Source organism: Antrostomus carolinensis, unplaced genomic scaffold (assembly GCF_000700745.2).
Source record: "Antrostomus carolinensis isolate BGI_N321 unplaced genomic scaffold, ASM70074v2 scaffold395, whole genome shotgun sequence".
NCBI classification, from domain to species: Eukaryota; Metazoa; Chordata; class Aves; order Caprimulgiformes; family Caprimulgidae; genus Antrostomus; species Antrostomus carolinensis.
Window position 1 is genome coordinate 35,085 of NW_010313978.1, and position 14,028 is coordinate 49,112.

Consider the following 14,028-nt stretch of genomic DNA (forward strand, 5'->3'; position numbering starts at 1 on the left):
GGAACAGGGACCACACCACTGTTCAGTACTGCAACGCCAGGGTACACAATGGCATCCGGCTCTGTTTATTCCCCTCCTACTCGGCCATTACCTAGGAACACTCTGTCCAGAAGTGCTTTTAAATTCAAGAAGTCGTCGAAGTACTGTAGCTGGAAATGTACTGCACTCTGTGCCGTAGGGGTCTCAGTGCTGCTGGCAATACTGCTGTCCTACTTTATAGGTGAGTCCCATTTTTTATAATTGTCACCATGATTAGGGATGTCTGATGGATTGTATATGGGCTGTGACTTACTAACCTTTAACTGGCAAAGTGTTGGGTAACAGTAAAAACCACAACAATGATTTAATGAAAATTCCCAATTGTTTAGAGGAAATAGAAAATTTGAATATTTTGCATTCTGCAGCATGATAGTGGGTGAATTAACTTCAAAGAAATGTTTGAACTGTAATTAAGCTATGTGGTGTCTAGTTCTTATAAAAGTATGTGTAAAATATAGACTGTGAAAATTCCATAACCTGAATATAACTTGCGGCATATCCATGGAACTCTCTTCCTCTCATTTTACATGAAATATAACTAATACAGCATTTAGGAATGCTACCTGTCACTTACTACGTTTCAAATAGCTACATGTATGTTTGTGTATAGAACTAGAGCAAAAGTCTAATACAGAATTTTGATTGCAAGATAGGGACGACAGGACTGCATGCAGAGAGGATGGAGACTTCTTCTCTTGTGGGTTGTTTATTTTTAGTTATTGTCTCTTTCTTCTGTATGTTTGTTAAAATCCATTTCCCAATTTTTCTTTTAGAGGATTTACTTTATTTCTTCATCTCTTTAATTATTTAATTTTATAAATGTTTGCTCTAAATGTTATATAAATTTAGTTTTAGGCAGTTAACGGGGGCAGTGCTTGTCTATGAGAAAAATGTCATTAACTTTAATAAGGGAACAGAAGAGACTCTTTTTGTACTTGTAACAACTTCTGCCACTTTGTCCAGATTATAATTTTTTTCACCTCTGAGACCATAAATGGTCTTCAAATGCTTTCTTTTAACTGATTTGTTAATTAGAAGTTTAAGTCACCACAGTTATGGAAATAAAAATGTAAGGGTTTGTTTTTTAGTGTTGGTCTTAAGAAGTCAAGGAAAGAAAATAGAAAGAGGGTAATCAATCTCTCCTTCCCTCCTTCTTTTTAAAAATCAGTGTACATTAATAATAAAGCCTAGAAGGCCTTATGATCTGTAAATCTTCATTGCCTTTGTTGAAACAGGCTTGCTACATTTCAATCCAAGGCACAGTGTAAGCTGTATAAAGCCTTTGAAATAGTTCCTACTGGGCTGAAGCTGCTGTGAACAATGTAAGAAACTGGGTTGCTGAATAGCACCCTTGCTGCCTCAGCTGCCAGCCCCAAAGAGCAAAAGGCATGCATGCAAATGTAGGGCTACTACTGTCCAGCCCCTTTTGGTCATTGGATTTGGTATTTAGTATGAATTTGCACAGGAGTATAAAGGTGTGGTTTAGAGGTAAGCTTTGATACTACGTCTTTTTTAAAGTGGAATTGAAATAATCCCATCTATGAAATGCAGTAATTGTACTCAGTCTCCATAATACTGCCTCATATGTCATCAGAAGCAAACATTTAAATAAATACATAAATACGAAAGAAGGAATTCAGTATGAAGTATCACTGTCAGGAACTGGGAAAAACAGCCATACAGAAAGTAAAATATTGAAAGCCTGATTCTGAGCTGAGTTATACAGTTTGCTGGCCCCAAAGAGCCAGATTACTTATGAATCTGAGGGGCACAAGAAGATAGCTGTACCAACTTATTTCTCCCATAGGCATGTTAAGAAATATAAGCATGCCTAATGCGCCTCTCTTCCTGTATTTGGGAAAAAGAGCCAAGCTTTGCAGTGAGTGAGAGCTTTCAGCTCCACACATCATTTATTCACATACCCCGTGTGTGAAAAACAAATATATATATATATATGTATATAGCTGTACAACATTTCATGGGCGCACGCCAGCTCACGTCCTTGCTGAAGTAAATAATGCACAAGGGCCTTCCTCTGCCCATAGTCAATAGGGAGCTCTTTGCCTACTGGTGATATTACACGTATTTCAGCTAACTCAGCAATCTAAATGTAAAATCCAGCACTCAGGGACACTCTCTAGAGAACTTCAGGTCCATAAAACAATGAATGGATTACACTCATTCATATATGTGGTTTTCCCATCTCTACAGATGTAATATCAGAAATACTCTCCATTTAATAGGCCATCCAAGTATAAATCAGTGGAAATCATTAATGTATGATGGAAACAGTCCTTCATCTCGGTTAACCATTTCACAGCATAGGTGTGAAGGGAATGACTGAGTAGGAGATTGGTCATAACATTAAAAGATGGGAAGGGCTGCAGTATTGTTGACCTCTGGCATATCATGACATGCCTCTAACACAGTGGTCTGGCTTGTCTGCTGAGGTTTACAGCAGCTGAGGTGGCATGTCACATCTGTAAAGCCAGTTTAAGACATTTTGAACATCACAGAGAGACATTGCCACACACGTGAAAATGCTACAGCCTCTGCTGCAAAATATGCCAGTACACATGGATAAGGAACATAGTGTGGCTGATGTCCACTGCGTGACTGTGGCAGCTGCAGACTGAAGAACTAATAGGACCGGTGAATGGTAGTGTAACCAGGCCCCTCTCAGAAGAGCAGAGTAATGAACGTGTCATGCCCAAGCTTATTTTAGTTGCAGTGTATGTGGGGTAGAGAAAGTGACTTCAGATCCTGCTGCCTCTGCTTAGGCAGCATAAGGCAGAAGAGACAGTTTGCTAGACTTCATGCCTGCCTTTGCAGAACTGCTCAGTCAGTTACTGCTCTGTCAATTAGCCCAGCCAGAGGAAGGAGCTGCATGGAGAGTCTGGTCTGTCTTGCACTTCTTCCATCACTCTTGACAGGAAAGACTCCTGCATTTACAGTCTGCAAGAAGGAGGTGAGAGCAGAGGATGTCAGCACAGGGAGAGACCAGAGCAAATGCTGCATTGTAAGGCCACTTAATGGAGTCTTGGGGGTCACAAAGAGTTGAAAACATTCAGTCTAGAGGAAAGGAAGTCTCACTTCCAGCTTCCCTGCATATTCTTGTTTTACTAGCCCTCGTGGTCTCTCTCAACTAGTTTGCAATGTACAAAATGTTTGAGTTGTGGAAAATGTTGGTCCTTTGTTTAGAGGCTTTATCTACTGTTAAATGGTTCAGAAACAAGGAATTAAGCAACAGAAACATGCAAGTACTGAACCAAAAGATAGCGCAGCAACATATAGAAGAGCGGAATTTAAAAAATAGCTCTAGTTTAGAGTAAAGGATTCAAAGAAAAATTCCCTGAAATAATGGGTTAAAAGGATGGGGAATAAAGAATGTGCACTGCCTCATTTTGAGGTCAAGATTACAACAGAATTTCTTCAAGCTGCTCATTTGCTTAACTGCTATCCATAATTGGACTTGCAACCAAGGAAGAAAGAAACCCATTTTTTTCCAACATGAACATTTTAGAATCTTTGTCCCTTTTTGGAAGGCTAGGAAGAACAGTATTAAATTTAAGCCATGAAAGAGTAAGAAATATGAAGTTGCCTTAGTTTGACCTTGTTTTATATACATATTAATAGCTTTACTCAAACTTTGTACAGGGAGTCCGTGTCAGGGACAGAAATTGAGTCCAGCTTTACAATGTGCAAGACAAAGCAGAACTTTGGCCTTCTTTTCCTCATTGCTTACTGCCTCATTCACCATCCGTCATCGGCAGTGAATGAATGAAGGGAAAGTTCTGTAGAGCAACTCCTGGATCAAACATGGGCATCAAGTCAAAGTTTTGTATGTCTTTTGGGATCTTCTCTGTCCACTCTTGGTTTTATTAAGGGGAGGAGTTTGTTGTTCTTGGGTGTGTTTTTTTTCTTACAGAAAAATCCACTGTGCAATTACAGAGAACTACATCTGTCAGGAGGACTTGTTTGCAATATGTTGCATAGCACAGACTCTACTAGCTATATTAACAGATTGCTTGGTTCAGTACTAATTATTTATTCTTTAGTGTGGATTCAGTAACTGGATTAAATTAGTGAGAATTTGGGGACATCAGGACCTCTCTTTCTTCCCCAAGAATTGCTTTGGCAATTGATTTTCCATTGCCAATGGCACTATCTTGACGTTGTCTAAGTCAATACAAGAAGTTAGTGCTGCTTTCACAGTGCGTGGAACCAAAGGCATGAGCAGTTTTCCTCAGTCAGTGCTGGAACTGCAGAACACTAGATTGAGTCAGCTAGGCTTGAAGAGTTGCACACTGAAAAATCCCATGCTTATGTCATGTATCACAGAATGGTGAATGAATGTTGTCTTACGTCTGCTAAATAGGTTTACACAAAATCACACAGAATGGTAGGGGTTGGAAGGGACCTCTGGAGATCATCTACTCCAACCCACCTGCCAAACCAGGTTCACCTAGAGCAAGTTGCACAGGACTGACTGCATCCAGGCGGGTTTTGAGATGGAGATTCCATAACCTCTCTGACAAAGCCTGTTACAGTGCTTTGTCACCCTTACAGCAAAGAAGTTTTTCCTCATGTTTAAGGTTTCTATCAACACAAAGTGTTCTTTGAATACATAGTGACATCTATTTAGTCACTACTCTTTAGACTCTACTGTCCTGAGTTCTTCACAACAATATGTCATACTTCCAAGTCTGTTGACCGTTTTACCTTCTGTGTACCTTGGGACTGATCATTTTGGTGGCCTTAGCTATGCAGCCAATGGTCAGGGCAAGAATATACACCACACAGCTATTCTTTGTGGTAAAGCAAATATTTCAGTATCAGTGATAATAGAAGGACATACTTTCTGTAGGGGTAGGGGAGGAGGAAAGGGAAAAAGTGAATTTTATTTCATTAGAAAGGCCACAGGACTATTTTTATGACTACTGCTTGCTTTGAACCATCAAGCAAAATCCATTTTGGACAATAAAGAAAGCTAAAATTTAGACTTAACAACTGAAACATCTTCTGGGAAAACATATTGCAGTTCATATTTCATTCTGTGAGAAACAGTAGAAAAACTGCTGTTCTGCTATGACACAGAGATGACCGTAGAGTTATAATGCAAATTGCAAATTAAATGTGAAAGGAAGAGATACCAGACTTGAAAGCCATGTTTGATAATTACAGATAATTCATATTTTCCACATTTGTATAAGAACAGATACGTTGTGCTTATTCTGTGGTTATTATGTTGTGGATTCATACTTTTTGTCCATCTGAAAATTTTAGTTTTATCGTTATCTCGAGATACTGTAAGTAAGCTGAAAATTTATATGCTAATAGATTTCTAATAATGGACAACTGCCTTCAGAACTATTTCAGAAACTTATTGAGAATAATACTAGAGCAACTTAAGAAGTTTTAAGGTAGAGAGAGAAAAAGGAGGTGGCCAGGAAAAATAGCAAACAGGTTTCATTATTAGAGGACACCACAGAAGGATGCAGAGTGTGAAAATTATAGCTGACTGTTAATGAAGTATCCTGCAGGTGAGTTTTAAGTAACCCTTAAAAATTAGAAAATTATCTGTTTCTGCAGACTGAGGTTAACTTTCCATGTCACCAGTGCTGTTTCTGAGTTTGTCGTCTGTGGTTCTCCCTTATTACTCAGGATTTAGTGTGACAGCAGCTGGCATTCACATCTGTTCCCAGATTGCAGAGGACCAGATGCCTTTCCTGTTGGGCTTGGTGGCAGAATTCATAGTAGGGAAGAACCACCCTCCCCAAAACTAATGGACTTTAAACTGTCACAATTGCAGAACTGGATTTTTGTGACTAAAGCAATTACTAAATATACCTGTAATCAAAAGGAATCTATTTTACTTTATCAATAAAGAAAAATATAATATTTCTTTTTGATTGCAATGCCAAGTTAACATTATTCTGCTATTTGTAAAGCTCAATTACTGCCAGGAATGAGGAAAACAACTTAATTAATAATGCCATTGAAATGGAATTTTTATTACAATACCCAGCATAGGTATTGTAATTAACAGGCATGCGGGAGCATATAGTTTAGTTGCCATTAATCACCTTTACTTTCATTATGTGTTTATAGAAACTGTTTTTCTCTTTGACCTGCATTTAATTTTGAGTGTTGTAATGCTATTGTCTCTGAGAGCTTCATCAAGAACTTCTCTTTTTTTTTTTCTGCATTCTCTCCCCATTTCTGTCTGTTTCCCCACATTGTGCTGGGACCTTCGCTATGACTGGAGCTTCACTGAGGTGTGTGGGTTAGAAATATGTTCCCTGTCTGCAGATATGTGGCAGATTTTTACAATTTGACAGGTTTATACTCTCACTCCATTTCTCATTCCATCAAATTAGAGACATTGAGGTAAACTAATACATTTTTATGTATGATTTAAAAAAAAAAAAGAAATATTTTGCCTTTCCTCTTGGTCTGTTGTCATAATTTAAATAAAGTACTCTCAGATTTTACAGTTTACCAAATCCGCATAGCACAATGTATTCAAACTACCATCCAAAAATCTACAGGAGGGAAACTTCTCTTCTATGAACCTTTCTGAGAAAGCATATCAGCTATGTAAGCACGGCTTCTTGGTTCCACCAAGCACTTCGGAGAACCACATCAGTTTATCGTGTTCTTGCTCAGTGTGTGCCTATATCTGGAGCTGTGAAGACAGCCAATGTCTCCAGCACTACAGAAAGTGCATCATGCAAAGTTGTAGGAAACCTCTGATCTTAACAATCCATGGGGCTTTTAGGGAAGGCTCTGGTGTCTCTAGTGCATCTGGAGGCAGCAGGAGTGTTCCCTATCATCTTTTCCCAAATTAAAGGTTTCCAGTATCAGTTCAGGCCTTGTGAGAGTTGGAAGTGGCAGCCTCTGAAAGTAGAAAGCTGTGGATTAGGTCCATAGTGATGTCTTGCTTCTGTCCAGAATGGACGTTTCCAGGTCTCGCTCAGCTCCAAATGTCACAGGCAGCCAGAAGCTGGCTGCTTCTCAGGGCAACGCCATGTGTAGGGCTCTGCCTCCCCAGTGTGTGTGGCTCTGCTCTGCACCTGCCAAAATCCACTTGCCTGTTGTTTTAGACATCAGTGCCACATGTTACTCTTCTCTGACAGAAGAGCAGGTATATAGTCTTAACTACAAAGCAGGACCAAAGGATGTGTAGTCTCCTCAGCTGGGCCTTCAGCGTGTGGTCATATACCTGGTGAATACCAGGTAGAAACCACCTTCTGAAATTTCTAAAGGGTTTTACCATCCAGAATGGACCTGAGGAAAGTCCTCGAAGTCTGAAGTATCATTGTCCTAGTTCCATTTCAGTGCTTCATAATCTTTAAAAACAGAAGTATAAAAGCCATGTAATTGATAACTGTAGGCCATGCCTTACTAACATTGGTTCAGGCAACTGCTTTCAGTCATTTCTGACATGTGCTTTGTAAATGGCAGTGTTCAGATACACATGTGACTATCCACACTGTTTTTATGCTATAATATGAAGCTTAATATTACAGCTAGTACTTCATCCCTTTCTGCATTGCAGAGATTTTCAGCTATGTCCAACATGAGATAAATTTATTTTCCTTGTTATCCCATAGCTATGACTTCTAGATATCTGCATGAGTTTCAGATAATGTTTGCAGCATTGCTGATGAGCTCATTGTGCCTCCTTAGTGTGGAAATATTTTGTAAACAATAATGTCATTTCTTATGTTTACCACATTCTTTTCTTTCAAAGCTGGGAGACAGAGAGAATGACTAGTCAGAAAATGAAGTTGTTATGCTTCACCACCTTATTGGGCTGCATTGGGCTGAAAATGTTTTTAACATCTTTCATTGAAATATTACAAAATCTAAACGTTGAATATCTATGTCTTGAAGCATGAGCATTAAATACACTTTCTTTTCTCTTGCAAGAATGCTATTATGGATATACCTTTTTTAAGCAAAGATCTTGTTACTGTGTTTCAGATTGAGTGCAAAGCATAATATAATATTTACTGTTTCAGGAGTGCATAGTATTAATATTTGATTGGTGTTTGGGTGTCACATGCTGTTATTGTTAGTGGCACTGAGAGTAAAACATTCATTGAGAAAGATAATCCTCACACAGAAGGATGTAGGAACATGTAATTGGCAGTCAGGAGGTTAAAAGAGACTTGACAAGATTTCAAGGGATTAAAAAAGTTAATCCGTCAAGGAGTGTACCCACCTCTGCTCTGAAAAAGGCGTGTATTCTAATTAAGATTTATCACAAGGGCTTTGGCAATAGTCCTGTCACCCTCCCACTTTTGCCCAGTGGAGCAAATTGAAACTGAGTAATCCTGGCAGTATAACAGCTGTCGTAATAAACTGCAAGATGTTATGATGTCATTGTCCCACACTGTGTGGATCTGCCATTGTCCTGTGATGCAATATTACATTTTTTCAGAGTCTGGGTGGTGTTTTCAGGAATACTGAATTCTCTTGTAAGCACATTATGTAGAGATGTGGGCCCTTCTCACTCCTCCCATGATCATTTGGCAGAGTCCCAAATAGTAGCAATTTTTCAGGCTAATGAGAAATGAAGTTAAATTACACTAGCTACTTTATTTGGATAAATAGCAAGCTTAGAGTAATTTAAAGATGTAGTTCCTATTTTATCAATGGAGGTAAACATGTAGTATATATATTAGTAGTATGTAAGCCTATGTAATACTTCAAATGTATGCTTATGTTTAAGACATTTTGCAAAGCAGAGATGAAATTCCTCAGGTGATTACTCAAGTTGTTGTGGACATAAGATTACAGTCTTCTCTTCTTTGCTAGTGGTTTCCATTAATTTCTAACTCGTGTCTGAGAAGAAAGCAGCCAACCCTTAGAGATGTGCTTTCTGCTGTGATATGTGAATTATAAGACATGTATTAAAACTGGTAGTTTTGTGTATAAATTGCATCTTTTCTGTAAATTGCAATCTTTTCTTGAATCTTTTCTGTGACGAGAACTGCTTGCTCTCTTTTTGAATGCTTTCAAAAATTCATGCCATTAAAAATGTCCGATTTAGATGAGATTTTGGTACACCTCACCATACACAAGTACTTTAGAATAAAAAGGTCAAGTACATGCGTCTAAACTTGCTGTGAGCAGTAAAATTTCATGTTACATTTATGACTGAGATCACAAGAACACACGGGGTTTTAGATAGGTGTAATTACCCCACTGCAGTGATTAATTATGGATTAAAGTTAGGTGTCCTCTGAAGTAGACAGGAATCTTTAAATATGAGATCCTTCATTTTCACATTGATGCCATTTCAGATAACTTCATTCATACACAAAAAAAAAAAAGCTGTCTCTTAAGAATCATCACCTATCATCACCACTTCATAATCCAGGAAAAACAAACGTGCTACAAATGTTAGATGATCTGGATGTTTGCATTTGAAATGCTTATTTTTCCTCAATAATAAAACCAATCGAACAAAACCAGGGTGATTTTGACAACAGTTGATGAAATAGGATCACACAAAAGAATCTCTTTTGACAACTCTATTATAAGGGCTGGGGGAGTGGCTTAGGTATTGTAAATTAATATCAGTGATTTGGAAAATTAGCTAGCTCCAGAAGCCTTTAAGTAAAGAAACAGGTATGTTTCCCGTGTTTTTATTGAAAAATACTTGTAAGTTACCATTACTATGGTACAGGGTCATATTTTTATTTCAGTAATACTCTGTGAAAACTCTAAGATGTAACACAGTAACTGGGTACAATAAATGTATCTTCACTTGTGAAAGCTCCATACTCATCTATTGTTTAATCTTGTCTTTCATCTTTGAACTGCCAAGTTTGACACCATTTTTTATTGAGGCATTTCTGCTGGACAGTGGGTCCTTACTTGACTCACTCCAAATATTTTCACACTGGCAATGAATAGTTCTTTATGTTTTCAAGTTATATGCCAGGTTTTTGTTCCCTGGCAGCTTCTTTGCCATGTGTTTGTCCCCCGGCAGCTTCTTTTCTGTCTCTCTCCTGCTAGTAATCTCAAGTAGATGTAATGATATTGAGGTATCCATGTGTTTGAAAAGGGTAGATATGATCCTTCATGTTATTTCAATACAGCTCGAGCCAAAAGTAGAGGGTGATTTTAAAACACATCCTTATTACTGATCCAGTATCTTTTCACACAGTAAAAGGAGTAGTTGGGTTTCTCCACCAATTTTATAAGTGACTGCTACTTTAGAGCTAAGACTACCTCTTTTTAATATCACCTTTAAGATTTTATAGTTCAGTGTCATGGCTGATTTTATTTTAAGTGGGGAAAAAAATCAATGTGAAACTGTCATCCTAGCTTGTTTTTCCCAAGGTTTACATAACTCTTAAAAAATACAAAGTGGCTTGCAAGCAACTAATCACTAGCCTTACAAACAGTTAACAGTAAGGTTGTCTTTATGTCATAGCTTCCTTTCATATATCATATATGATAAATAATTTTTTCTATTTGCTTTTTATTAGTAGTTTTTTTCATGTACCTATAGTATATCCTTGCTCACAGGAATAGTTTCATAAAGGACAAGTGTAGCTTCAGTGAGGCCTGTAGAGGAACATGGTTTGTTATTCCAATGCACATAAAACACATTAATGACTCTAAAATAAAAGATGCTCCATCTAGTAGCCAGTGCCTCCTGTGTGTCTCTGGCCCAGATACACAGCTACTTAGGCAGTCATGATCCCTGGTGATGTAGTGGGGAAATATGTCCCTGAGCTAAAACAGAGGATGGTGAAGAGGTTTCAGTAGGGGGATACCTGCAATCACTGAGCTGATTTAAACCTTGGTTTTTTTGAACCAAGGATTTGCACAAGATTGTTTGCTTAGGCAGATAGCTAATGGCTTACAAGTTTATATTTGAAATGTTGAGGTAAGAGAGAGTTGTGTAAAAAGGCCTCTTCGATGGTGAACTCAGCACGTCCATTCTGTTTTTAAATATGAATTTAAGTAGAAATTCTGTGGATTTGCAAGTTGATCTGCATGTAGTGGTTGGTTTATGCATCTGCATAATTGCATAGTTCAGGTAGGTGAGTGGTAATTATAATCCATAGATCTGAATCACCCTGAAGAAGTTTTGTGAAGAGGTTATAGATTATTCTGTTTTGGCTTCAATCACGTACCTTTGATCTACAAGTGGACCACTGTAATCGTGATATCATGAAGCCTAATAAACAGCAAAGGATTAGAAAACCTATATATTGACTTGCGAGTTCAATCAACTTGTATATGATCTCAGCAGTAAATTCAAAACAAAAGCTAATTTATGGAAAAATATGTAGTTCTAATCACAGTTTAGCTCCATGGGGTTCCAAATAACACACTACAATCTCTACATGCAGATGCTTTCATCTTGCATCCCAGATTTGGTGACATTCCAAAAGTTCTTATCAAACCTTATTATCATCTTTTATTAAAGCTTATTACATTTCTCCTTATTACATGTTTGCTGTAATATTCTGTCATTCTTAATAGGGAATAAAAAAGCTTTGATCTTTTTTAGCCAGTCATGAGTTGAAAATGTGCAACACAAGTATTTCACTGTATACTATATACTATAAAATCCCAGCTCAGTGTGTCCTTTGAACATCACATTAATTGGCCCCTGTTTCTTTTTCATTTGGTTCTTAAATCTTTTCATCACTTCTCTGTGCCATCAACATGCAAATAGGTTATGCATGATCATATAGTGCCATTTCATTATTATTATACCCCCTCAAGAGATTTGTGGGGTTTTGTTGGATTTAGCTTTTGGTTGGTTGTTTTGGTGGTTTTTTGCTGTTTGTTTGGGGGTTTTGAGGGTTTTTTTTAATAAATAAGTCTTTTGAACTATAAAAATAGTTGGACCCATTCTTTGATGCTCTTGCCTAAGAGAGATGTTTCCAATGAATTTTGAGACATTACATTGGCATTGCTTTTCTTAACAATTCTGTTTTTTGAGGGCTGTGATCTAAAGGGTATCACCCTGAGCAAGGCTTTGCTTGGAGTTGTGGAAAAAAAACTAAAACAGATAAGCACAAGCCTGAGTCTCAACTGTTTTCCAGAAAGCGAGTTTAAGGGAGGAAAGGGTGAGAGTTAAAGATTGAGAAGGAAGAGAGTAAAGAAATGCCTGAAGGAATACAAAGCAGTAATTATCTTGCAGTCTTAACCCAGTCTTGAAAAGCGTAAATCAGAGGAATTTTTTTTCCTCCCCCAGAATACTCAACAACAAAGTCATTGATTATGACTTCATTAGATAGAAACAAAAATTATGGAATATTTTTCATGCCTTTGTATGAACTAGAGGAGACAAAACAACCCCTGTCTCCAAGGAGTCAGCAATCTAATATGCGCTTCCCCATCATTTTTGTACTTGTAATGATTTTTCACTATCTTGTTAACTGTTAACAACATTATCTGAAAAAAAATAAGCTATTTTCAGGAGAAAGCCCAGGATAATACTAAAGACACTTTTGGTGATACTGGAGACTATTACATAATGGGGAATGTTGGATCATCATCAGAATAAATAGACAAATCTGAAACAAGACATAACAGATATATCTTATTTAAATAAGAGGCTACTGAACTTTGTTTCTGTTTTAAGAAATTTGGATTTTCCCTCAGGCTTTGAATGTGCCTCACATAATGCTGTTGACAGAATTAGACCATTGTTACATAAAAGTCCCTGGCTTGACAACTAAAGTGAGACATCTAGCCATACAAGTTTTCAGAGGAATAAACGTTCCATTTTTGCATGAATGGAGTAAAAATAGTTACACCAAGAATACCACGCACCTTTCTTAACAGTTCAAATGCACCAATACTTTAAAATACCATATAATCATCTTTGATTAGTGGTCAAAGAAAGTAAGTTTATCCATAGTAGACAGCTGATATATCTTTGTTGTTATATTTTTCTAAGCAATTTTTTGTTACATGTTTTGCAAATTCTTTGTTAAAAGGTTCCAAGAGAAAATGAGGAATAGACTATAAGGGTTGGATTTTTTTTGCAGGTGAAACAGTAAAATCACTGGACACATTCAACAGTTCAGGATAAAAGGAGAGAGACCACACTTTTTTCAGTTACTGTCTTGATCTTGATAGATATCACTAAGTTTTTCATATAATGCTATACTGAAATGTCTTACATTCAGAATATAGGTTCAGAAACTTTTATAAGATGCTCTTGATGGACAACCTTTTGAAGATGTTCAAAAGCATGTACTTTTAAGTTATTTAAAGTTTAGAAATAACAAGCTTTTTGTTGATTTGAGAAAAACAGTAATAAATAAAGAACTTGCCTTTGTAACTTTTAATTCACTTTATTTAAAATTTTAATTAACTATTTTTAATTCACTATTTGATCTGCAGCCACATCCAAGGCATCCTATTACCTTTGAAAAAAGCAAATGAATGCAAATCACTGACAGTTGATTTGCACATCTTCTGGTCCACTCCAGGTCCTTCAGAATAAAATAGGTTTAGATTCTAATTATAGCTGCAAGAAAAATATATGGGAGATAATTTTAAAAACCACTTCAATGTTCAAATATTTCATTTGAAAATGTATTGCCAACAGGGAGATGAACTAGAAGATAATCCTTCAACAAGATTGAGCAATAATTGCAATTTGCTTAGTTTAAAATATAATCTTTTTTGCATTGCTTTAAATATAAATGATATTCACTTTTCCTTATGTGCAAGTGTGCATATATATTATTCTATTAATTCTAGGGAAGCAATTTTGTAAATCATAGTTTGAAAGCACCAGCACCCAGAAATACATAGCAGTAGCAAAGCTGAAAGATGAGTTCAATATCTTAGCAAGAAGCTCATCTTCAAGCACAGCTTCATGAATAATAAGACTTGATTACCCTACCTTGTACAACACATGGGAGAAAGGAAGGAGGGTCACCAGTATCATTCAGTTCCTCTTGCCAGCTTTCCCCACACTGTCTAGTTCTTTGT

At 37.1% G+C, this 14,028-nt stretch overlaps 1 protein-coding gene across 1 annotated transcript in view; it reads left to right on the forward strand.

The window, feature by feature from the left end:
* Nucleotides 1-14,028, forward strand: part of LOC104524538 (teneurin-3) — a gene marked incomplete at its 5' end in the record, with an annotated part of 101,367 nt that overhangs the window by 18,402 nt on the left and 68,937 nt on the right. Inside the window, one exon of the mRNA XM_010167458.1 lies at nucleotides 1-220. This exon is cut by the window's left edge and continues 6 nt beyond it. Coding sequence (XP_010165760.1) covers nucleotides 1-220 — 220 coding nt within the window. The remainder of the gene's footprint in view (nucleotides 221-14,028) is intronic.